Below are 25258 nucleotides of genomic sequence, written 5' to 3'. Positions count from 1 at the left end.
GATAAATTCTGATAGTAGCTTTTCATTTTTCTGTTTTTCAGAAAATACCCCTCAAATTCCAGTGACTACTCCACAGATCTCTCCTAATAATGTGAAACGTACTGGACCTCGATTGTTGTTGATTCCAGTGCAGCAGGGTTCTCCTACTCTTAGACCATTACAAAACCCACAGCTTCCAGGACAGCGGATGGTCTTACAACCTGTTAGGAGCCCAAGTGGAATGAATCTATTCAGACACCCCAATGGGCAAATTGTTCAACTTTTACCTTTACATCAGATTCGAGGCTCTAATACCCAGCCCAGTTTACAGCCTGTGGTGTTTCGGAACCCAGGTATTAAGTTAGAGATCTCTCTGATAGGTTTTGTTTTTGAATCACTTGACCATGTGGTGCATTGGGTATACTAGACTTTTTCTTTCTCAGTCTGTTAAACTGGGAATCATACCTTAAAAGACTTGATGAGATGAGCAGTGGTGATTTAAATTCTTTCTTTTTTCTTACCAGGATCTGTGGTGGGAATCCGACTACCAGCTCCATCCAAATCTTCTGAGACCCCGTCATCTTCTACTTCATCCTCTGCCTTCTCTGTCATGAATCCTGTAATTCAGGCTGTTGGGTCTTCTCCGACAGTAAATGTCATAACTCAGGCACCTTCGTTGCTTTCCTCTGGATCTAATTTTGTCTCTCAGGCTGGTACACTGACCCTGAGGATTTCTCCTCCTGAACCTCAAAACTTAGCAAGTAAAACAGTCTCTGAAAGCAAAATAACACCGAGCACTGGAGGGCAGCATGTTGGAACTGCTAGTCTCATTCCTTTGCAGTCAGGTAGCTTTGCCTTGTTGCAGCTCCCAGGACAAAAGCCTGTTTCTAGCTCCATTCTTCAGCATGTTGCTTCCCTTCAGGTAAAAAAGGAATCTCAGAATGCAGACCAGAAAGATGAAATAAACTCCATCAAAAGAGAGGAGGAAACTAAGAAAACTCTAACATCAAAAGAAGAAGCTGTAGACACTGAGACTGATATAATTAAGCAAAACTCAGGAATTAATGCCTCAGAAGATAACTTGAATGATTCATTTGATGATGGGGGTGATCTTTTGGATGAAGAAACCCTTATAGAAGATGCCAGAACTTATGAACACTCTTCTAGCACTGGGTCTCACACAGATGAAGACAAAGATGGTGATGAAGGATCTGGGAACAGGAGTCAGAACAATCCAAAGGAAAAACAGACTGTCCTGGAAGTTAGGACCATTTCTGAAAAGGCCAATATGATGACAGTCCAGCATGCCGGTAAAGCACGGCCTCAAAAACGCGCTGAGGTGAAGATGGAACAACAACAACAAGGATCCGACAATCCAGAGGACCCAGATGAATTTCTATTCATCACTAAGGAAGAAAGTAAATTTGAATTATTAGGGACCCAAGTTAAGGAACAGCAATCTAACTCAAAGGCAGGGGCCAAGAAGGATTGTAAAGATTCTTTGGGAAAGGACAGTCTTAGAGAGAGATGGAGAAAACACTTGAAGGGCCCCTTAACTCAGAAGTATATTGGAATTTCACAAGAATCTAAGAAAGAGGCAAACGTGCAGTTCTTTACAGAAACAAAGCCATGTCAAGAAAATTCTGAACGGTCCATCTCTGATTTCCTTGGGAAAAGCGGAGCTACTGAGAGTGATGGAATCTTAAAACCTGAGGGTAGTTCTTGGAGTAGCATTTCTAGTTCTGCAGCCTTCTCTGTCATTCCTAGGAGAGCTACAAAAGGAAGAAGAGGGAGCAGACGTTTTCAGGGTCACTTCCTACTCCCAAGAGAACAGATAAAACCAAAGCAAGAGACAAAGGGTGGGAGAAGCAGTGCTGACTTCACTGTTTTGGATTTGGAAGAGGAGGATGAGGAAGATGAGAATGAGAAAACCGATGATTCTATTGATGAGATTGTGGATGTTGTTTCTGGCTACCAGAGTGAGGAGGTTGATGTAGAAAAGGTGGTGAGCCCATTTTTGTTGTGACTGAAACCTCATGGATTTAAATGATTAGAGATAGTAGCTTTTCTAGAGTATCACTAATACCTAATATATTAATTTGGGTGCCTGAGTTTAGATCATTATTAAATGGCTAGTGTTTAAGGCAACACTGTGTCTTGCTTGTTGCTATTATAAAGGTGGCTTGATCCTTTGGAGTATAGATGGTATAGAGTGCTTACCAAGGTGAATTTAAAAGACATCTTGTATCTTTTAAGTCCCTGTAGTTTCTGTCACATTGTCTGTGATGTGGTTGACGCTTATCTGATAACAGATAAAATAAGAAACAATGAATGGGGGCATCTTAGAAATGGAAGAGGAGTTTAGAGGGAAATTTTTTTTCTAGGAGAAAAACGTCAAAGTACCAGGTACTTCAATATAATCTTGTCTGAAAATTGCTTTGTATCTTCTGTTGTTAAGTATGTTATAGCTATAATTTATATAGTCTAGACTTTGATCATTGTCCTTTACAATGTGACTTTTATTATAGTTTTATGTTTTAATTCAAGTTCTTTTCGTTTTTTGAAAGGTTTTCTATTTAGGAGTCTATTAACTGAATTAAGTAACTGAGGGTCTGGCATGATATAGAGCAAGACATTACGTTTTTTCCTATAAAAGGGCCAGATGGTAAATATTTTACGCTTTGCAGATTAAATGACTCCATTGCTGTGGTAGTATGGAAGCAACCACAGACATGAGAGTGAATGAATGTGGCTGTATTCCAGTAAAACTACAAAATATGCTGTGGGCTCTGGTTTCTTGACCACTATCATAGATAGCTGCTTCAGGAAGCCAGGAAACTTAATGGTCAACTCTCTTCAGGATCAGACGATCGAAACCTTTGTACCAGTTATATTTCAGACTCTCTCTTGAGATATATTTAGTTCCTATATCTACTGGTATTTCCTTGTTAATACCTAATTGCTTTATCAATTGCAACAAAAAGGTAGTGTTTTAAACTAAAATAGCTGAGTGTGGTGGCACACTCTTGTGATCCCATATCTCTTGAGTGAGAGACAGTAGGGTCTCTTGAATTTGAGGCTGACTTGGTCAACCTTGAGTCCCTGTCTCAGAAACAGTCCCCTCAAAACAAACAAAACCAAAACAACCCTCTAAAACATTTTAATCTTGTGTTATATCTGTATTTCAATAATTTGACTTATATAGCTCTAAAATTGGATAATTTATATATGCATTTGCCTTATACTTTTTCTGTAGGCTAATCGTTTTCAAGGATGTAAATCCAAGAATATGGAATTTGTAAGGTTCTATTACAAGTCTGTATTTTTACAGTCTCCTTTTTTGGTTAGTCTAAGTAATTGCATCAATAAACAAAAACAAAACAGTCCAACTTTAAAATTAGCGAGGACTGTAGCTATCAGTGGAACTAACTTTGCAGAACCTGTAGAATGCCTTCTTCTTACAGGGGCTCTTGCTTGGATATACTAATAATCTGACAAAAAAAATTTTACACTGATTCCTAAAAGAAAGCATGTGAATGATCTCTAAAGTATAAATTCTGTATCATAAATTTATATGCATGTACCATGTCAAAATTTTCTTGACACTTACTACTAGACTTCTATTTGAATGGTATGAGGAAATAACTAGTTTGTCTTCTATTGAGATTATTGGATACTGTTTACAAAGCCTGCAGTTAAAATCTGAAGTAGATGGATGTGTGGTACAGGCCTATAGTCATATCTGTGAGGAGGTAGAGGCAGGAGGATTGCTGATTTGAGGCTATCCTCAACTACATGTGTCATAAATCTATGAAATAGGCACATACCCTTCAGTTCAAGTTTTATAAATCAAAACTACATTAGTAACTTTAGATTCTGTTCGTTTTTGTTCCTTAGGAGTAATTATAATATACATTGTCTAAATTTAACATATATTGCTTAAATTATGCTTACATTGAAGTGGGCACCATAATGATAGCTTGTATTTAGTGTCTATTAGCCTTATGGAGCCTTTAATTTGGCTATGATTTTTCCAAAATTATAAATGTAAGAGTTTTAATAAGGTGATTGGGATACCTCATTTTGAATTATGCCTCTGAAGTGCAGTGCAAATATATATAAAGATAATATGTTTTTAGTTTCTGATGTAGTAAGTACTGCTTTTAAAGATGGATTTGAAAATATTTGTCTCACATCATGCATATAAGTTTATAAAAGAATTGGATGAGTTTCTGGGATAGGTGCTCAGTTTTACTCAGTTGCCTCTGTTCTAGTATTATAGGGAACTACACTTGGGATTACTTTTGAAAACTGAAGTTCTTTAAAAGCTCTTACTTTATGGAGTTGTATCCCATTTCTGTGTCTGTCTTATATTAATGTGTGTTGATTTATGGGCATTTGATCAGATATTAGTTGTGAAGCACCCCTTAAAACAGGATTTTATGGGTTTGGAGGGATGAGGGGTTCAGCATATTTGATCTTAAGATTTTATTCAAAGCCTTAATGCATCACACGTGAATGCTATCCTCTAGAAATAATATCAAAACATCAAATGCAGCCTTCCAGAGACTCTCCAGCCTAAGGTTAATGATAGCTGTTTAATATACACCTATTACTTAATATGGTTGTTGATTTAACTCTAATTGTGTTAACTTTCTGACATAATCTCTTTGTGTGGTTATAAGTTCAGGTTAGGTAATTCTTTCTTTGGAACTAGTTGGTTTATTAAGGGAGCTTGCATTTGAAAATTTGAGGTATATGTGTCTCCCAATACATTATTTACTGTTCTAATAATATATTTCAGAATAACTATGTAGACTATATTGAGGATGATGAGCAGGTGGATGTTGAGACTATAGAAGAGCTCTCAGAAGAAATTAACACTGCCTACAAAAAGACCACAACAACTCACACATACTCCTTCAAACAGCAGTAAGTCATACTTACCTTTGGGTTATTGTTTGGAACCCGAGATGAAACCAAATACTTTATTTAAAAGCCCTGGGGAAAGACCCACTTCTATTATTTTCTTAGGGTTTATTGGTTTGTATTCTGATTTTTTTTCCTCCTGGGTAGTTTAGATGAGCCATTGAAATAAGGAAGTAATTACTTGCTTTGGCCTTTGCTAGCAGGTAGCATGTAAATATGAATAACATGCTTTAGAGACTGGTACACTTGTGTTAAAATACTAGTTTTTATGGTAGTCCCTGGGAGATAGAGGTTGAGGCAGGCAATCTCTTGAATTTGAGGCTAGACTGGTCTATATAGTGAGTTCTAGACCAACCAGAGCTATACAGTGAGATCCTTTTTAAAATAATAAGTAAAAAAAAATGAAATAGTGGTTTTGAAAGTTCATAGGTATTTAACCTTGGACAAGTTTATGATTTCTTTGAACCAATATGCCCTCTGTTTAGAGTATAAGATGAAATAGCATACACATTTTCCATAATTTCTAATATGAGTTGATTACTCAACAAGTTAGTTGTTCTATATTGTAGTAATAAAGCATTAAAATTACAAATTTAGTTATTGTACTAGATGAATAAATGAGTACAGGTATGAAATTCTACTTATGCCACTGATAAAAGACACAGGAGTGTGCTGTAGTATGATATCTCACTATGTAGGAAGCTCTGTAGGGATTGGGGATTGACATGTAAGACAGACAGGAAGGAAAGTCCAGCTTCTTTGATCTTGTTTCCTAAAACAGTCTCCAAGTGACTATCTTTACTCCAGAGCTGTTTTACAGGTTCCTTCAGTTACCTATTGCCTAAGGTGAACATGTTTAAATCCCTTAAAACTTAATTATATTCAATGGCACTAGGTTTCGATCCTAATACATGAACTGGCTTTGTGGGAGCTTAGCCTGTTTGGATGCTCACCTTCCTGGACCTAAATAGAAGTGGGAGGACCTTGGTCTTCCTGTAGGGCAGGGAATTTGGACTGCTCTTCAGTATGGAGAGGGAGGGGGAATGGACTGGGGGGAGGAGAAGAGGAGTGGGGAGAGGGGGAGGGGAGCGGGGGAGGGGGCAATATGTGGGAGGAGGGGGAGGGAAATGGGAAACGGGGAGCAGTTGGAAATTTTAATTAAAAAAGAATTTAAAAAAATGAGAGAAAAAAAACTTAATTATATTTACTAAATTCAGTAGTGTTTCAGACAGCTAATTGGAAAGTTCTGCATTTTAAACCCAAGTTACTAAACAGCAACAAAGAAAAATGTAATCTTAAAAATAACTTTTTAAAAATAACCATTTTCAACAGTGACAGCAATAAAAACTTTCTGGTAATATAGTTTCATAGGCTATAAATGCTTAAAAAGAAATCACTGACAGTTTATATACTATTCTCTTTTTTTAATTTAAAGATTTATTTATTTATTATGTATACAATGTTCTGCCTGCATGTATGTCTGCATGTTAGAAGAAGGCACCAGATCTCATTACAGATGGTTGTGAGCCACCATGTGGTTGCTGGGAATTGAACTCAGGACCTGTGGGAGAGCAGCCACAGCTCTTAACCACTGAACTCCACGTATACTGTTTTTTCACTGTGGTTCATAAAATGGATTTTGATGTGCCTGACAATTCTTATATCTAAAAATGGTTTTGGGCTGCCTTGGTGGCTCATACCTGTACTGGAAAGGTTAAGGTAAGAGGATCATTGCTAATTTCAGGCCAGCCAGGACTACATAGTGATACTTTTGAAATGATTGCATGTATGTATTTCTGTAATATAGCTGTCAAGCTGTGTAAAGCTTGAAGAAAATTATATTGAGACAATGAAGAATTCAGTAAATAGATATGCCATGTTATTAGATTGGGATAATAAAGAGCCAAGAATAACTACTATGCAAAGATGAAAAACTATAAAAGAACAGAAATCAAATTTAAAGACAGAAACAGAGATCTCTTTGAGTTTAAGGCCAGCTTGATCCACACATACCAAGTTCAGAACAGTTAGGACTTCATGATGAGACCCTGCCAATAAATAAACAGTGGATGAAAAACAGTAATTTGTCATTTTAGTAACTATTTGGATAGTAGGGAGGAAATGTAATATTGAATAAATTGTGGCTATCTAGTATACCTTGGAGAAAAATGGTTGTAATTTAGGAACCTTTGAGATGGTATAGTTTCATAAAGGTGTGAAATAGATTGATGTTAATGGATTTCAGTGAAACATTAAAACTACTTTCTTTATCTAGGTGTCATAGCCGTATCTCTACAGATGAAAAAGCTTCTGAAAAGAGTCGGAAGGTATTTAGAATGTATTTAATATAATTGTTTAATAAAATTGGTAACATTTGTTTTATGATTAAAACATAAGATCTGTTAATTTTTTAAGGACTTTTAATTTATTAAAAGTAACTTGGCCCTTCTACAAAATTATGCTACCTGCTCTTTTCCTTTCTTAATTCTACTCCTCTCAGAGGATAGAATAAATTTGGAGGAGTTAAATGAATATAGTTTATGAAAATAGATCTGTTTATTTGAAAAAAAACATACATATTAAGTAAAATAATAGATTTTAAAATTAAGACATTTTTAACCCAAGATTAAAATATGGAAGATTTACTATCAATCCCTACCCCACTCCTCCCGGAGACAGGGCTTCTCTGTGTGTCTCTAACTGTCAGGAAACTTACTTAGACCCAGCTGGCCTTGAACTCAGAGGGGTCCTCCTCTCTCTCCTGAGTACTGGGATTAAAGGAATGCTACCACGCCTGGCTTGATACCAATTTTTAAAACATGTTTAAAAGGAAGAATAGCAAGAGAGATACAGATATTAATAGCATTTTGAAAGCAAAGGGACAAGATGTGTTATGCATGTTGCTCAAAATGAATAGAAAAACTAGAGTTAGAAACTATTTAGAGAGTGCTGAGATACACAAGAGTAATGTGACCAAAATCCTTTTATGCATAGGAAAAAGTAAGAAATCATTGGCAACAGCAAAAATAAGCTTATATTATTACTTAAGAATCAAAAGAAGCCACACATAAACATGTGACACATTGTCATTCCTGAGGATCCTGCTAGAGGTGAAGGGCGTATATCCAATATACTTGGCATGTATTTACAACTTTATATATTGTCGGTAATTTCTTTCTAAAAATACATTTTAGGACTGATGAGTTGGCTCGCAGTTAATAGCATGTACTGTTTCCAGAGGATCTAAGTTGGGGTTCTAGCACCCATGTCAGGCTTGGAACCTCTTGTAACTCCAACTCAGTGGGGATCTGATGATTCTGGCCCCTGCTGGCACCTGTACTCAAGCCCATGCAAAGCCCATAATTTAAAAAAAAATAAATCTCAAAAAAATAATTTAAGCCAGGCAGTGGTGGTGCACGCCTTTAATCCTGGCACTTGGAAAGCAGAGGCAGGCAGTTTTCTGACTTCAAGGTCAGTCTGGTCTATAGATCGAGTTCCAGGACAGCTAGAGCTACACAGAGAAGCCCTGTCTCGAAAAACAACAAATAAATAAATAAATGAGGAAATTTAAAATTGAAATAGAATAAATAAAACTAATGAGACCTTAGTGTATGCTGAGAATCAAGAAAGACCTCCCTGAAAAAATGTGTGGTGGTAACATTGATTGGGAGGAACCAGGCATAAAGAATCCATGCCACTCAAAAGCCTGAGCAATTTAGGCAAGAAAGTGTGGTGTTGGGTAATGTGTTTGAAGAATTTCTCACAGTTAGAATTGACCAAAGAAGCTGGTGAGATGGCTCAGTCCCAAGCCCGATGATCTGAGTTTAGCCCCAGGATCTATGAGTTGGAAGGAGAGAACTGATTCCCGAAAGCTTGTCTTCTGATTTCTGCATATACAGTATGTCATCTGCTTGCCATTAGCACTACAATTAAGTATAAATATTTTTCTTTTTTTTAAAGAAAGGGCTGGATAGCCGGGCGGTGGTGGCGCACGCCTTTAATCCCAGCACTCGGGAGGCAAAGGCAGGCGGATCTTTGTGAGTTCGAGGCCAGCCTGGTCTAGAAGAGCTAGTTCCAGGACAGGAACCAGAAGCCACAGAGAAACCCTGTCTCGAAAAATCCAAAAAAAAAAAAAAGAAAAGAAAAAGGGCTGGATAGAAAGTTTATTTAGTAGAGAGTGGAAACAGTTATGTGGTGGTACACACCTTTAATCTCAGCACTCAGGAGGCAGAGGCAGGCAGATCTCTGAATTCGTGGCAGCCTGGTCTACAGAGTTGAGTTCTAGGACAGCCAGGGCTACACAGAGGAACCCTGCCTTGAAAAACAAAAATAAGAGAATGGCAATTGTTCTTTCCCCAAATTGTGAAAGCTCTTTTTGTGTATGTGCAGGGGTGCTGTGCTTGCCAGATGTGGAGGCCAGTGTAGATGTCAGTGTCTCTTCTATGCCCCCCACCTTTCTTTTGAGATAAGGTCTCTCATAAGAACTGGAATTCACTCTTGGAGCTAGGCTGGCTGACTGACTGTAAGCCCCAAATCTACCTGTCTCCACTTGTCCAATGCTAGGTGGGGCTATAGAGGCTCACACTCAACTGCCTAGCTTTTCTGTGAATGCTGGAGATGTCAACTCAGGTCCTCATGCTTGCACAGCAAGCACCCTACCCTACCCACTGAGCCATTTCTATAGTTGCCCTAAAATATTTTATTTCTCTGGTGGTGGCGCACACCTTTTATCTCAGCACTTGGGAGACGGGCAGGCATCTCTGTGAGTTTGAAATACCCTGGTCTACAAAGTGAGTTCCACAACAGTCAGGGTTATTACATAGAGGAACTCTGTCTTAGGAAATATATATATGCACACACACACACACACACAGGATTGTGATTTTTTTTTATGTTCTTAAAACTAATTTTAATGATGATAAATTATATAAATAAGCGTTTCCCGGTCTTTCCTTCCTAACTCCCAGTGCTTCCTCCTCATTTGAGAATCACCAAAACTTGAACTGGGAAGCATATGATTATGTTAATATATGTTAGAATTCATACTGTTGGTGTTGTTAAAGAGATTTGGAGGAATGATAGGTTGGTAAAATGAACAACTGAGAGGACATTATAACAATTCAGACAGAAAGTATATCTGAAATAGAAGTGTATCATTTGGGATGGAGGAAGAGGGCAAGTACATGTGAAAGATGCTGAGGAAACAATGTTTTTGGACAGGTTCCTTTAATTTCTCCAAAATTGAAAGATGATTGCTGGAGTGATAAACCCCAGAAAGAAACAGAAGCCTTTGCATATTACCGCCGGACACATACTGCCAATGAGCGACGGCGGCGTGGTGAAATGAGGGATCTCTTTGAAAAATTGAAGATTACATTGGGATTACTTCATTCTTCCAAAGTTTCCAAAAGTCTCATTCTTACTCGGGTAAGTATTCTGTAAATAACACATGTAAATGCACACTCAACTAAGAGAGTCATATGGATATTATGATAAAGGAAATCCATTGTCACCTGAAGGGGATAGAAACGAGTCACTTGTACTTAAGAATTTAGTGAAGCTAGTGGCTGGTCTTGGTGGCTCATATCTAGGATGCCAGCATTGGAGAAGCTGAACAATAAGATTGCCTTCAGTGTAAGGTCATCCTGAGTGACAGAGTGATGCTGTGTCAAAGGCAGGGCCAGTAAATTCGCAATAAATACTTCAGGGGGGAAAATGTTTATGTTAAATGAGAATAACTTTACATTGAATGTTAAGTTCTTTTGTGTCTGAAGGCAGGAGAGCAGGGAAGATTTGTGTGTGTGGTGTGTAAGCACACGAGTCTGTGGATACATGTTCCCATGAGTATGTATACAGAGATGAGAGCAAGCTGTTGGGTGTTTGCCTTTATCACTTTTTTTATTTTATTTTTTTTAAATATTTATTTATTTATTATGTATACAATATTCTGTCTGTATGTATGCCTGTAGGCCAGAAGAGGGCACCAGACCCCATTACAGATGGTTATGAGCCACCATGTGGTTGCTGGGAATTGAACTCAGGACCTTTGGAAGAGCAGACAATGCTCTTAACCTCTGAGCCATCTCTCCAGCCCCCCTTTATCACTTTTTTTTTCATTACTTTAAGATAGGGTCTCTCCATAGATCTGGAAGCTTGCCTTTGTGGCTAGCCCTGGTGGCCATTGAGCTTTTGGGATCTGCCTGTCTCCTCATCTTGATGTTAAGAGTGACAGGTTTGTGTAGCCATTCTTAGTTTTTTACATGAGTGCTCTGGGTTCAAGCTTAGTCCCTCGTGCTTGTAAGTACTATTATTGTTACCCAATGAGCCATCTCCCTAACTACAAATGTTTTAAGTTTTTAAAGTCAGAATCTGAGCACTGGGAGAATAGCTCAGTTGACAGAGTGCTCACCTTGCAAGCATGAAGACCTGAGTTCTAGAACTCCAGAAGCTACATTTAAAAATAATGCTGGGCGGAGCTAGAAAGATGACCCAGAGGTTAAAGGCACTTGCTCTTCTACTCAAGGACCCCAGTTCAGTTCTCAGCATTGTTGTTGGGCATCTCTCAACCACTTGTAACTCAAAGGGGATCCAACACTCTCTCTGTCTTCTGACAGCACACCCACTCATGTGATACACACACACATGACAAATAGAAAAAAAACTACAGAAAAACTAGATATGGTGGCACATGCTTTTAATGTCAGCTTTGGGTGGGTAGAAATAGACAGATTCCAGGCTCACTGGCCAGCTGGCTTAGCCTACTTTGTGAACTCCAGACTGTAAGGGACCATGTCAAAAAAAATATAGACAGCACTATCAAGTCAGACTTTTTGGTTTTTCGAGACAGGGTTTCTCTGTGGTTTTGGAGCCTACCCTGGAACTAGCTCTTGTAGACCAGGCTGGTCTCGAACCCACAGAGATCCGTCCGCCTCTGCCTCCCGAGTGCTGGGATTAAAGGCGTGCGCCACCACCGCCCGGCTCAAGTCAGAAATTCTTAAGTCTGTGTGCGAGTGTCCTATATTATTCCCCATATCATTTAGAACAGTTTATCATAGTGTAAAATGCATAGCAGAAGAGTTTTTTTTTTTTTTTTTTTTTTTTTTTTTGGTTTTTCGAGACAGGGTTTCTCTGTGGTTTTGGAGCCTGTCCTGGAACTAGCTCTTGTAGACCAGGCTGGTCTCGAACTCACAGAGATCCGCCTGCCTCTGCCTCCCAAGTGCTGGGATTAAAGGCGTGCGCCACCACCGCCCAGCCAGAAGAGTATTAGTACACACCATTTTTTGGGTAGAAATTGAACACAGGGTTTCATGCATGTGAGGCAAGTCCTTTACCAACTAACTACAGCCATAATTCTTAACATATTTCTTAATAGCTAACAGTCATTTAAAAAGAAAATGAAATGGTCAAGTTAGAAGTTTTAGCTCTGAGCATAAATCATTTAAATTAATACCGTTTCATGACTTTTAATAAGTAGAAGCTGGGGAAGTATATATCTAGCATTCATATTCCTCTCTTGAAATGAAACAGATTGTATAAACATTATTTTAAAATTTGGTTAAAATCTAAGCACAAAATGAATGTTTGTTTTTTTGTTTTGTTTTTTGAAGTTTTATAATTATATTTATGTACAGAAAACTCAGCAGTACATTTAACCCAGTTTAGTGGCGAGTTCTTTGGCCTTTGACTTTTCCAGCTTGGCAATTCGAGCCACAGATTTAGGACCCAGGACGTTACCTCCCCAGTGGCGGCGGATCTCATCATATCTGTCATTGTAATTGGTCCTAATAGCTTCCACCAGCTTGGCCAGAGCACCCTTGTTTTCCGAGTTAATCTGTGTGGAGGCAACAGTGGTGCACGTCTTCCTATGGACCAGCTGCCCCAGCCTGTCCTTTCCCTTGATGATGCAGTAGGGGACCCCCATCTTCCGACACAGGGCAGGCAGGAAGACCACCAGCTCAATGGGGTCTACGTCATGGGCATTCACCACCAGCTGAGCCTTCTTGTTCTCTACCAAAGTGGTGACTGTATTGACACCCACTCGAAGGACAGGTGGTCTCTTAGTTGGGACATCCCCTTTGCCGGCAGCTTTCTTCTCGGCACGGGCCAGCAGCCTCTGCTTCTTTTTCTGCTTAGTCTCTGGCCTGTACTTGTGGGCAAGTTTAAGCAACTGGGTAGCTGTTTGCCGGTCCAGGGCCTGGGTGAACTGGTTAATGGCAGGAGGAACTTTGAGCCGCTTATAGAGGATGGCCCTCTGCTGCTGCAGCCTGATGTAGCGAGGCCATTTGACGAAGCGCGTGAGATCTCTCTTGGGCTGGATGTCCTGCCCAATGCCAAAGTTCTTAGGCCTCTTCTCAAACAAAGGATTTGCCACCTTCTTCGCCTCCCGCTTCTTCACGACGGGGGGGGGGGGGGGGGGGGGGGGGCCGGGGCCGCCTTCTTTCCCTTGGGCATCTTGCCGGGCTGGAGGAGAGAGCACAAAATGGATTTTTATATCTCCTTGAAGTAGTTGAAGGCCTGTTTACCACTCAGTGATGATCTTAGAAATAATCATTATCTACATTCCCTAAAAATATAGGCTAGAAAACAATTTAACAGATAATGTTGGGTTGGTGATAGAGCCTGGGGTGTAGAACCTTGGCCTAGCATGTACAGGACCCTAAGTTGCTATTTCCAGTACCGCAGTCAGTGACTTGGTCCATTAACCAGTTTCTGAAACATCAGTAGTAGTTTATAATTGTCTCTTAACGATTAAATAAATTATGTAGGCTTCCTGTACTTTTAGGAGTTAGTGCTCCATTGACATACTGTTTCTATTTTAGGCATTCAGTGAAATTCAAGGGTTAACAGACCAGGCAGATAAATTGATAGGACAGAAAAATCTGCTGAGTCGAAAACGAAATATTTTAATACGGAAGGTATCATCTCTTTCAGGTAAGTTTTGTAAATGTGGGAAAGAGCATAATAAACAGCTTTAGCAAGGAGAAATGCTCACTGGGTCTTTCAGAGTCTGTTTAGTTTAAGGATTGGCATCCTGGGTTTGCAGCAGAGTTACCTTTGAGTGGGTTATATCTTCTAAATTGTATTCACTCTTGTCTTCTGTAGTTTTGGGGAATATAGTTAAATCAACTAGATTTCAGCTAATTATTTTTCCTTATCAACCTGTAGGTAAGACAGAAGAAGTGGTCCTGAAGAAGCTAGAGTATATTTATGCAAAACAACAAGCACTAGAGGCACAAAAAAGAAAGAAGAAGATGGGATCAGATGAGTTTGGTGTGTCTGCTAGAATCAGCAAACAGCTGGAAGGATCTTCTACATCATCTGTAGATCTTGGACAGATGTTCATAAATAACAGGAGGGGGAAACCTTTGATTCTTTCCAGAAAAAGAGATCAGGCTACAGGTAAGAGGGATGGATATCTTTGTTTTCCTCAATGTAGATATACATCAATTTATTTTATTGGACTGAACGTCTTCTCTTGCCTGTAGTCCTAATTAATTGAATTGGGATGAGTTTTAAGAAAAAGAACTATAGATGGGTGGTAATGGCACACACCTTTAATCCCAGCACTCAGTAGGCAGAGGCAGGCAGATACTGTGAGTTCAAGGCCAGCCTGGTCTACAGAATGAGTGCCAGGGCTATATGGAAAAATCCTGTCTTGAAAACAAGCAAAAAACAAAAAGCCAAAAGTATAAAGAAAAACACAACTCTTAAGTTGTAAATTTCAATTTTTTTTACATATAATAACTCTAAGATATTAGTATTCTAATGTATGAGTTCTAGTTCTGATAGCAGTGTCTATAGTACATGTTTCTAGTAAATACATAGCTGTTTGTGTATGTGAACACTTGATTTTCTTGAATTTACTCTGGGTTAAATAAAATGGAACTTTTAAAAACTTTGTTTAAGTTGGACATGGTAGTATGTACCTATAGTCTCACGTACCTGGGAAGCTAACACAGGCAGGTTGTTTAAGGCTCAGAATTGATGGCAGCCTAGGTAAACGTGAGACTTTTTTTTTAAGGAGTAATTTAATTTCTTTGAACTAGTTCATTTTTTATCGTCTCTCTTAAAGAACAAAGGAAACTGACTTTAATTTCTTTCTTACCTTGATATTTGGAAGTGGTTCACTGTTATTTGCTGGTGTCTTAGAAGGGGGGTGTTCTCGTTTATTCTTAAGATAGCTTGATATATGGACCAGAAAAATCTGACTTCTAGCCAGGCGGTGGTGGCACACACCTTTAATCCCAGCACTCGGGAGGCAGAGGCAGGCAGATCTCTGTGAGTTCGAGGCCAGCCTAGTCTACAAGAGCTAGTTCCAGGACAGGCTCCAAAGCTACAGAGAAACCCTGTCTACAAAAAAAAAAAAAAAAAATTCTGATGCCTTCTAAAATAAGAATTGATTTTAACATTATCTGAATTCACAGATGGAAAGACACGAACTATGGCCTAGAAACTTGAATGACTTTTTTTTTTGTTTGTTTGGTTTTTCGAGACAGGGTTTCTCTGTAGCTTTGGAGCCTGTCCTGGAACTCCCTTTGTAGACCAGGCTGGCCTCGAACTCACAGAGATCTGCCTGCCTCTGCCTCCCAAGTGCTGGGATTAAAGGCGTGCGCCACCACCGCCCGGCTTTGAATGACTTTTATAAGAGTATACAGAACAGGAAACCTGAATAGGCTTGTGTTTACCTTCATTTAAGCACTCGTTGCATCTTTGAAGTCAGGGTTTAGGGCTGCCTCTCTCTGGAGGATACCAGCATTAATTGAAAGTTTGTTTTATTAATTTTTCATTTCCTTTGCAGAAAATGCCTTGACTTCTAACACTTCACACTCCTCTGCCAACCTGGTGATGACTCCACAAGGACAGTTGCTTACCCTAAAAGGCCCCCTATTCTCAGGACCAGTGGTAGCTGTTTCTTCTGCTCTCTTAGATGCTGATCTAAAGCCTCAAGTTGCAAGTAGTACTATGGCTCAGTCAGGTACGTGGTGGTATCCTCTGTGGTTAGGAAAAAAAGATCCATGGTATCTCAGTGATAGGAAGCCTTTGGATCTGTTCTTTAGTGATCCAGAGTTGGTCTGTTGGCATTTGCCTTGGTAAGAAATCTTCTAGCTTGATGGGAAGTTTTATTTTTACCTGGGATTTTAAACTATTTTGTGAACTCTAGTGAAATTTTTAGCAGGGGAAGAATTAAAACGATGTCAAAATGGAATGATGATGTTGGCAGGGCCAATATTTATGTTTTTGGTATTGATCATTTTTTTTTTCTTCCGAGACAGGGTTTCTCTGTGGTTTTGGAGCCTGTCCTGGAACTAGCTTTTGTAGACCAGGCTGGTCTCGAACTCACAGAGAGCCGCCTGCCTCTGCCTCCCGAGTGCTGGGATTAAAGGCGTGCACCACCACCGCCCAGCAAATTATAGGTTTCTTTTTTTTCTTTTCTTTTTTTTTTTCTTTTCTTTTTGGGATTTTTCGAGACAAGGTTTCTCCGTAGCTTTTTGGTTCCTTTCCTGGTACTAGCTCTTGTAGACCAGGCTAGCCTCGAACTCCCAGAGATCCCCCTACCTCTGACTCCCGAGTGCTGGGATTAAAGGCGTGCGCCACCACCGCCCAGCTCAGATCATTGTTTTTTGTGTTGGCCTCAGAAGGGCTGTACTCCCTTGGTACCAGTCCAATGTGTTGCAGCCAGGGCGCAGCCTGGATAGCCAAGAGTTGGGTGGGGGGGGGGGTGCGCCGGGATTGAGACACGGAGGCTTCTTTTCAGATACAAGAACAGCAACCTTTATTTTGCCCAGCAACCTTTTATACCTTTACTCCTTCTGTGGAGACCCACTGGTCAGAAAAAACACAAACATCCTTGTCAATTACAGACCACAAGGAAGTTCCGCTGTCAGTTGGGGAGTGAGGGCAGCTGGATAACAACCCCCCCCCTTCTATTTTATAATACCTTTCCAGTCATGGGGAATAGCCCTGTAATATTCCCTGTCTTAGATAGCATCCTGCCGCCAAAAGTATTGCCCATCTGTGGCTACCCAGACACATAGCCCTAAACTAAGTATCTCCAGGACTGACAGCTCCAAGGAGCCAGACCAGTGCTGCAAAACATATAGCATGCACTAACTGGGTGGTAAATTAACAAAAGCCCTCTCATATGACAGTTGAGTTCCATAACAGTAGCAGAAGCATGCATTACAGTGCCATGAGTTAGTCACATAACATGATTAATTGTTGAAAGTCCGAACATAGTCCACTTGCTCCTGAACCAGAGCCACTTGTTGGTTTAAGGTCAATATGCCCAATTGAATACGTCCAAAGCATTGCTGACTCTTTCAGCAAGCTGGTTGACAGTCTCAGCCCTCTGCACAGTCTTGAGAGACCAAGTCCGGCAGCAGTAGCTGTGGTGGCAAAGCTCTGCTCCAGCTGCCTTCTGGCCCCAGCCGCACTCTCTCTGGATCCAAACTGCTGCATGGAGAGGAGCAGAACTCAGGGAAGCAGGCTCGCTGCTCCTGCTCGGGAACCATTGAAGGAGCTCCACTTTAACAATCTTTTAGGGGAGTTTGGCCATCGTCAGTCTGTCTAGCTACTTCCTGCTGAGTAGGGGTGCTGCATTCTTGGGCGGTATTTTACACCAACATTTCAGGGGTTCTCGGTGATTCAAACCACATAAATTTGCCATGAATCCACAGGTTCTCATCCTCTGTGGAGACAAAAGCAGAACCTCTTTTCTAAAGCATCAAATCCTTAGGCCTGTACTTTAAAGTGAAAATAGCTTTCTTAGCAGTTCCCAGATCAAATGTCTTTCTCCAGTCCAGAACACAAATGACAACACAATCAACAGAATAACATATTTCTACACATTCTATCTTTTGAAGCCCTCAGTTCACCCTCCTGCCTCCTCTTTATTGCTTCTCTACTGGCCAGTCTGCCAGAGGGCACCCCTCAGAGCATCTCTGGGGATGAATAAACACATACTCATTTTAATCTTACTTGGCTTGTTCCCAGTCTGGAACATTTAAACACCCTCCTGTACAAAATCTTTGGCTGTCTTCCTTGTTACTTCCATGCCTTGTTGCTTTAAGAGTTTCAGTTACTTTTTGAGGCCTTTCAATTCACCCTCCCGCCTTTTTATACTTGCTTATCTTTTGGAGGATGTCCCTCAGAGTTATCTCTGGGGATGAAAAATTATAACACTTTACCTTCCCCAATATGCTCCTCGATTTAGCCAGCGGCTGGAGCGACCCCATTCACGTATCCCCACTTTCCAGATCTCGGTAGGACCTCTGCTTGCTGCAGCCAGCTCAGCCTGGATAGCCAAGACTGGCAGCGGAGGGAGGGTGCCGGGATTGAGACAGGGAGGATTCTTTTCAGGTGGAAGAACAGCAACCTTTATTTTGCCCAGCGACCTTTATTTTGCCCAGCAACCTTTTATACCTCTACTCCTTCTGTGGAGACCCACTGGCCAGAAAGAACACAAACGTCCTTGTCAATTACAGACCACAAGGAAGTTCCACTGTCAGTCAGGGGGAGTGAGGGCAGCTGGATCACAACACAATGCTTGTTTTGAGTACCACCCTTTTCGCAGCAAAGACTAAAGTATTATTTTGGTGGCTTGGGTTCCCAGCACTCAGACCTCCTTAAGAAAGGGCATTCTCATCACTCTTAAAACTGTTGCGTTTTTGTTGCCATTACAGCAACAGTTGCTTGTCTCTGCTGCCAAGTCTACTCTGGAGAACTCCCTTTTCTCTCACTATGCTGACCCTAGACTTCCATTTTGTCTTCTAACTAGCAGTTAATTGGGTTAACAAACTAAAGGTGAATTTCTACCTTGGGGCAAGAATTAGCTTGACAGACTGGACTTTTGATGGTGGCCTGTGCCTATAATTCCAGCACTCAGGAAACTAGGGCAAGATTTTTGTGAATTGGAGGCCCACCCTGGACTACATAGGAAAATTCTAAGTCTGTCTAAATTTAGGGCTGGGAATGTGGTTTAGTGATAGAACACTTGCCTAGTGTAGGCAAAGCCCTGGGCTCTATAATTGAATGGAGCTATTACTAATAATGAAATATCTTAGTGTCTTGCCTAGATTTTACTTGAGTTACTATTTCATCCATCTTTCTTGATGACAGTGGACTGATGAATTTAGGTAGAATGACTTGGGAAAGAGAGGAAGAGATAAGAAATTCTCATTACTATAAATCTAATAAATTTTATTTTTAATTTTCAGAGAATGATGACTTATTTATGATGCCACGAATTGTTAATGTGACATCATTGGCTGCAGAGGAAGAGTTAGTAGATGTGGGTGGCAGCAAATACCCTCATGAAATTCCTGATGGCAAGCCACTTGACCACCTGAGAGACATTGTTGGGAATGAAGCTAGCTCCTCAGTAGATACAGATAGAATCTCTTCCCGAGGAAACCATAGAGATGGCAGAACGGCCCGGGCTTCAACACAAGTGTTTTTGGCAAATAAGGATCCTGGGTTTCCACATGCAGTTGACGTTCCCAGTATGCAGGCTGCACAGGAGTTTGTACCTAAGAAGATTTCTGGTGATATGAGAGGACATCGGTATAAATGGAAAGAGTGTGAACTGAGAGGAGAGAGACTGAAGTCAAAGGAATCCCAGTTTCATAAATTAAAGATGAAGGAGCTCAAGGACTCAAGCATTGAGATGGAACTGAGGAAGGTAGCTTCAGCTATTGAGGATGCGGCCCTTGATCCCAGCGAGCTGCTGACTAACGTGGAAGATGAGGATGACACCGATGAGACACTGACTTCACTGCTCAGTGAAATTGCCTTTCTTAATCAGCAACTAAATGATGACTCTGGCCTGGCTGAAATGCCTGATTCTATGGATTCAGAATTTCCAGAGGATGCTCAGCGAGCTTTTATCAATAAACTTGCTCCTGGGAACAGATCAACTTTCCAAGTTGGACACTTGGGAACGGGTTTGAAAGAGTTGCCTGATGTCCAAGAGGAGAGTGAATCCATCAGCCCCCTCCTGTTGCACTTGGAAGATGATGACTTTTCTGAGAATGAAAAACAACTTGGGGACACAGCTTCTGAGCCAGATGTCCTTAAGATTGTTATCAACTCTGAGATGAAGGATTCTCTTGTTCCCCATAGGAAATCTAGTGATGGAGGGAAGAGTACTTCTGGTCTCCCTACAGAACCTGAAGGTGTATCCTCACCACCCATCCTACACATGAAGACTGGTCCAGAGAACAGCAACACAGATACTTTGTGGAGGCCTATGCCAAAATTGGCCCCTTTGGGTTTAAAAGCAGCTAATCCTCCCAGTGACACAGATGGTCAAAGTCTCAAGGTGATGCCTTCTTTGGCACCTATAGCTGCCAAAGTTGGACATAAAATGAACTTAACAGGGAATGACCAGGAAGGCCGAGAGAACAAGGTGATGCCTACATTGGCACCTATTGTGGCTAAATTAGGCAGCTCTGGGATTCCATCAAGTTCTTCAGGGAAATGAACTCATTCGTCCTCATACAGAAGCCAGGCTATGGGGGATTGAATTTTACCTCCTTTCTCTGCAGGCATCTGTTTGTTTGTCTGATGGAACTATAATCTTTGACTTTGATTATGTGTGGATATTGATGGAGAAAGGGGGGTTAGGGTGCTGGTCCTGGTGTTTGAAATTCTGATCATGTTAAAAATGTTACCTCACTTGTGGTGCTGGGTCCCCCATCTTCTCTAAGAAGGTGCGATCCCTCTTGCCCAAGGAATTCATAATAAGAATCTGGCTCCATCGAGTACCCTGTTTTTTTTCCCCTGAGAAAATGCTTAAGACTTGGAATTACTATGAACTAAACTGAAGTGATAATTATTAGCTCTAAATTCTGAGAATTGTGATACAGTTGTATAAAAGGAGCTAGAGAGAATTTTTAGTTATTATTTCAACAATAGGGCATGATAGTGCACACTTGTAATTCCACCACTAGAAAACTAAAGCAAGAGAATTGCAAGTTTGTATCTGTCCTGGTCTATAAAGGACCCCCCTACACATACATCACAGATGGGGGAGGGAAGGATTGTGCTAGGTAGGATGGATACTATAGAATACCAAAGTGAAGGGTTCTTGTCATTCAACAGACTGTTTCATATCCTGAATAGCTGTTCCCTTACCCTTTCAGTCAAAATTATAAACTTTAAGCTTTCTAGTAAAGTAGGAATATACTTTTAACTTTTACTATTAATGTACTTACTTTGAGAGGCATAAAAAGAGATACTTCCTTGCTGTCTTTTGTGGTATTGAAAGATCCATTCATGATGCCAGGGGTTTCTACCCATTATTAGTTTTTTGAAGGTAGACATAGAGTCATTTGTTCCCTTTCCAAAATCATTGCCACTCCAGAAACAGCTAAAATGAAAAGCAGTTTCTCCCCAGACCAGAGGTCATAGCCAAAATAAAAATTTGTGAGGCTGGATATTTCCCAAATGGAACCAGCCTGTAGGTGCTTGAAGGTTTTGTTCACTGTCACCTGCACAGGATGTGACAAGACAGGCAAGTCACAGTGGTCGTTCTTTACCAGGGACGCAAGGCAGTGTTTGAGTCACAAGATATATTTTTATCTGCTGCCATGGCATCAATGATCTGTAGAGCTTTTTCACTCAGTAACTGTCAGAATGTGAAGGACTGACAACCTGTAAAGATGAAGATATTTATATTTTTGTATAGTTGTTTTCATAGATTTCTCAAGGGATGAAGTTTTCAACCTAGAAGAGATTTGTATTGAGTATAGAAATGTTTCCTATCTAGTTTGTAAATAATCATGGTGCATTTGAGGGGTCTCTTGGAAGCTCCTGGGGCAAGAATCACTGTTCTGAAATTGTATAGACTGAGATTTAGCTGCTGCATTTTGCCTTTCTTAAATAATTATATTTTGGAATGTAACCCGTTCTGTCTTCAGTGACAGGATTTGCTTGTGTTGTAAAACACTTTTAACACAAGTGCTTCCGGTGCCTGGGCCGTGCCTGGGTAATTCTATTTCTTTTACATCCTTGCCTTCTTTATCTCAAGTCCCACTCAGAGTATCTTCAGACCTAGGTTGTGAGACCAACTTTGGAATGAATCTAGCCAGTGAATGATTACTTCCATGTTTGATTCCCTTTTTAGATTAACTCTGATAATCATCAGATTGAAATGATAAAATATCTTCCACTGCAAAATGCAGTGGTAGTAAATTCTTCATTGGTTTTGTGCTGCTTGCCTTCCTGGACAGCTCATCAGCACTTAACCATCCCTGTTTACTACAAAAGCCTGACATAGTAAAAACAGTATTTCTCAGCTTCTCCTTTGTCCTTTCTGTCCTTTACCCAGCTGACTTCATCCAATGCCTTAGCCAAGGAGTGCAGCACCTGTCACCCTTGCTACCAGCTGTCCTCGGAGACCTAGTTCTTTAGCCCGGGTATGGCAGTTTCCAGCAGTTTTATTGCCTGTTTCCTTCCCGTGTTTCCTTCTGGCTTTAGAAAGTCAGACAAGAAGCAGCAAGGGAGTGAATGATAATCCTCAGGAAAAGAAGAACCATGTATGTTAGCTCTAACACTTGTTTCTTTTTTCTCTTTTTTTTCCCTTTTTTTATAATTTGAAAAAAATAGGCAAAACAGGTCAGAGTTTATTCTTGATTGGAAAATACTTGGTTGCGTTTATGAGAGATGTAGAAAGTTAGAAATGAAGTTTGGTTCTAGGTGTTCAGGGAAAGCTGCAGATGGTATTACAAACTCCCAAGATGCATTGTTCTTAAGACAGATTTAGGAGCTATCAGGGCTATTTGAGGAGGGCTTAGTCTTCAGAACAATCTTGTAGTCTTGACAGAAATCCAAATTTTCCCCCAAACTCCTACCCTTTGCATTAGGGTATCCTTACATTATGAGAAACTGGTCTATGAAAATTACATGTATGATTGTGAAAGGTGAAGTTAAGTGAAAACATTGGAGGAACCTGAAAAAAAAACTTCCATCCTAGCTAAGCATGATCTCAGTAGACCAATCACTCGCCTTTTTATACACCTGTAAATAAATGGAATGTTTTTAAGAATATAATTATGTCAGATTTAGCATTTTCTTTTATATATTAAATATATATCTTTCTGCTTTTGAAAGTGATTATTTTTTTAGAAATAACAGGCTTGGCAGTTGAAAGGAAAGACATGTGAACCCAAAATAAACCAGTTATACTAATTAAATCAGAACTTGGTGTTGGGAGGTTTATGCCTGAATGGAGAATTCAGTGTCCTCAGATATATTTGAGAGAGGATGACGTTGGAAGATCTTTTTAGAAGCTTCTTGTCCTTAAAGCTTTTTATGTGTCATTTGGGGAGCATGTCTTATTGGGGACTTCAAAATTATGTACAATCTTAGGACAAATATTTACCATTCTTTAGTAAAAGCTAGTTTCAGCGTTGCCTTGGGAGAGCAACAGGGCATAAACACAATCTTCGCTAGGGACAATTGTATTTTAAAATTTGTATATGTTCTTTTAAAATAAGTATTCACGTGTGCCATTGGTGCACATGTGAAAATCAATGGACAGCTTTGTGGATTCGCTTCTCTCCTACCAGGGATCAAACTCAGCTTGTCAATCATTCACAGCAAAGACTTAACCTCACTGAACTGAGCCATCTTGATAGTCTAATAGATGTTCTTAAGCCAAGGTGTTAAGGGGTTTCATAATATTACAAAGTGTTCTTATGGGAGTCTTAAACATTAAACTGTTGCTATTAAGATATTTAACAGATCAAATTTAGTTATATAAACTTCATAGAAATGTTTACTTTGTGTACTTTTATAAGTGCAGTTGGTTTTTGTTCCCACAACATTATGGATGAAAATAGTAGGCCTTTTTTGTTTTTTTTTTTTTTGAGAGGGTCTCACTATACAACACTGACTGGCCTGGAGATCAAGCTGGTACCAAACTCGCAGAGATTCACCTGCCTCTGCCCGCTGGGATTGAAGACATGTGCCATCACACACATCTTTATACATTATTTTTGGCAAAGTTTCATACATTTTCCCTGCCTGTAGTAGTTATTTATAGTGAAATTGTGTGATCAGTGTGCCTTGGACAAGTCTGCAAAATAGTGATATCTTTGTCTCTTCCAGAATTAAGCTGTGGATAGTGTAGGCAGCTCATTTTCAGGAACTTCAGGTTTATCCCTTCATTTCATGGAGAATTGCTGGTATTCAAGGAGTCAATAAAATTGATTGAATAGAATTGTTGAAGAAAGTGCTATAAGGATCTTTTGATAGTCCCGTGTTGTATCGTTGCTAATTAAAACTCACATCCACATGGACTAGGGAAAGTGCTTCCCTCCCAAGTATGAATTGAATTCTTAGAACCCAAGTAAAAGTGCCAGGTGTGTAATCCCAGTACTGAGAAGGTGGAGACACAGGGATCCCTGGGGTTCTCTGGCCAGCTAGACTAGCCAAATTGGTGAGCCCCAGACCAGTGAGAGACCCTGTCCCAAAAGTTTGGTGGCATTCATGAGGATGGTACTAGAGCTGATTCTCTGGTCTCCATGCACAACATACAAATGCAGATGTACCTGCTTGCACCGAACAAATTTACACATACATGAATGACTTAGTACATAGAAAATTAAAGCTAGGGCTGGTGAGATGGCTTGTTGGGTAGAGATACTTGCATTCAACTCTGGTGACCTGAGTTCAGTCCCCAGAAGGAGAAAATTGGCTTCTACCATGAACTTGCACTGTGGTATGTGCAAACCCCTCAATGTAGAAATAACAGCAACAAAACCATTTTATAGTCTGTTGTATGTAGTTTAGGCCATCCAGGACTGCGTAGTTAAACCCTGTCTTCTAAAAAGAGACTTGGTACATCCCTTTAATCCCAGGACTTGTGAGGTCAGAGAGGCAGGTGAGTTGAAGGCTGGCCTAGTCTATATAGTGAGTTTCAGGCTAGCCAGAGATAACATAGTGAGGCTAAGGTAGGTAGAATTATTGCCTGTAGATGAAGAAAGTGAGAATAAATATATATATATAAATATATATATTTATAAATATATATAAATATAAATATATATATATTGTACCAAACAAATTTACACATACATGAATGACTTAGTACATAGAAAATTAAAGCTAGGGCTGGTGAGATGGCTTGTTGGGTAGAGATACTTGCATTCAACTCTGGTGACCTGAGTTCATATATATTGGAAATAAAATTAATACACAATTTTAAAATCTATAATTTTAGTATATTTAAAACTGGTTTACAGAGACACAGTTTTAGGCAGCAGTGATAGATGTGGGGTTAGGAGGCTAAACCATAACAAGGTGAAAATTTGAGACATTAAAATATTCTATCATTGTAGACTGCTCA

The 25258-nt window shown here is 40.0% G+C and overlaps 1 protein-coding gene across 5 annotated transcripts in view; it reads left to right on the top strand.

Moving 5' to 3' along the window:
• The window catches only part of Mga (MAX dimerization protein MGA), a 102571-nt gene extending 78373 nt beyond the window's left edge, over positions 1 to 24198 (top strand). For all 5 annotated transcript variants that reach the window (XM_057780157.1, XM_057780153.1, XM_057780155.1 and 2 more), the window contains exons 16-24: positions 42 to 332; positions 504 to 1981; positions 4784 to 4911; positions 7184 to 7235; positions 10129 to 10335; positions 13728 to 13839; positions 14074 to 14307; positions 15707 to 15883; positions 19125 to 24198. In XM_057780157.1, coding sequence (XP_057636140.1) covers positions 42 to 332; positions 504 to 1981; positions 4784 to 4911; positions 7184 to 7235; positions 10129 to 10335; positions 13728 to 13839; positions 14074 to 14307; positions 15707 to 15883; positions 19125 to 20389 — 3944 coding nt within the window. In that variant the 3' untranslated portion in view covers positions 20390 to 24198. The remainder of the gene's footprint in view (positions 1 to 41; positions 333 to 503; positions 1982 to 4783; positions 4912 to 7183; positions 7236 to 10128; positions 10336 to 13727; positions 13840 to 14073; positions 14308 to 15706; positions 15884 to 19124) is intronic.
• Positions 24199 to 25258: the final 1060 nt, after the last annotated feature.

Source organism: Chionomys nivalis, chromosome 9 (assembly GCF_950005125.1).
Source record: "Chionomys nivalis chromosome 9, mChiNiv1.1, whole genome shotgun sequence".
In the NCBI taxonomy this organism is placed as follows: Eukaryota; Metazoa; Chordata; class Mammalia; order Rodentia; family Cricetidae; genus Chionomys; species Chionomys nivalis.
Note: the sequence above shows the minus strand (reverse complement) of the source record. Positions and strands in the feature narration are given on the sequence as shown.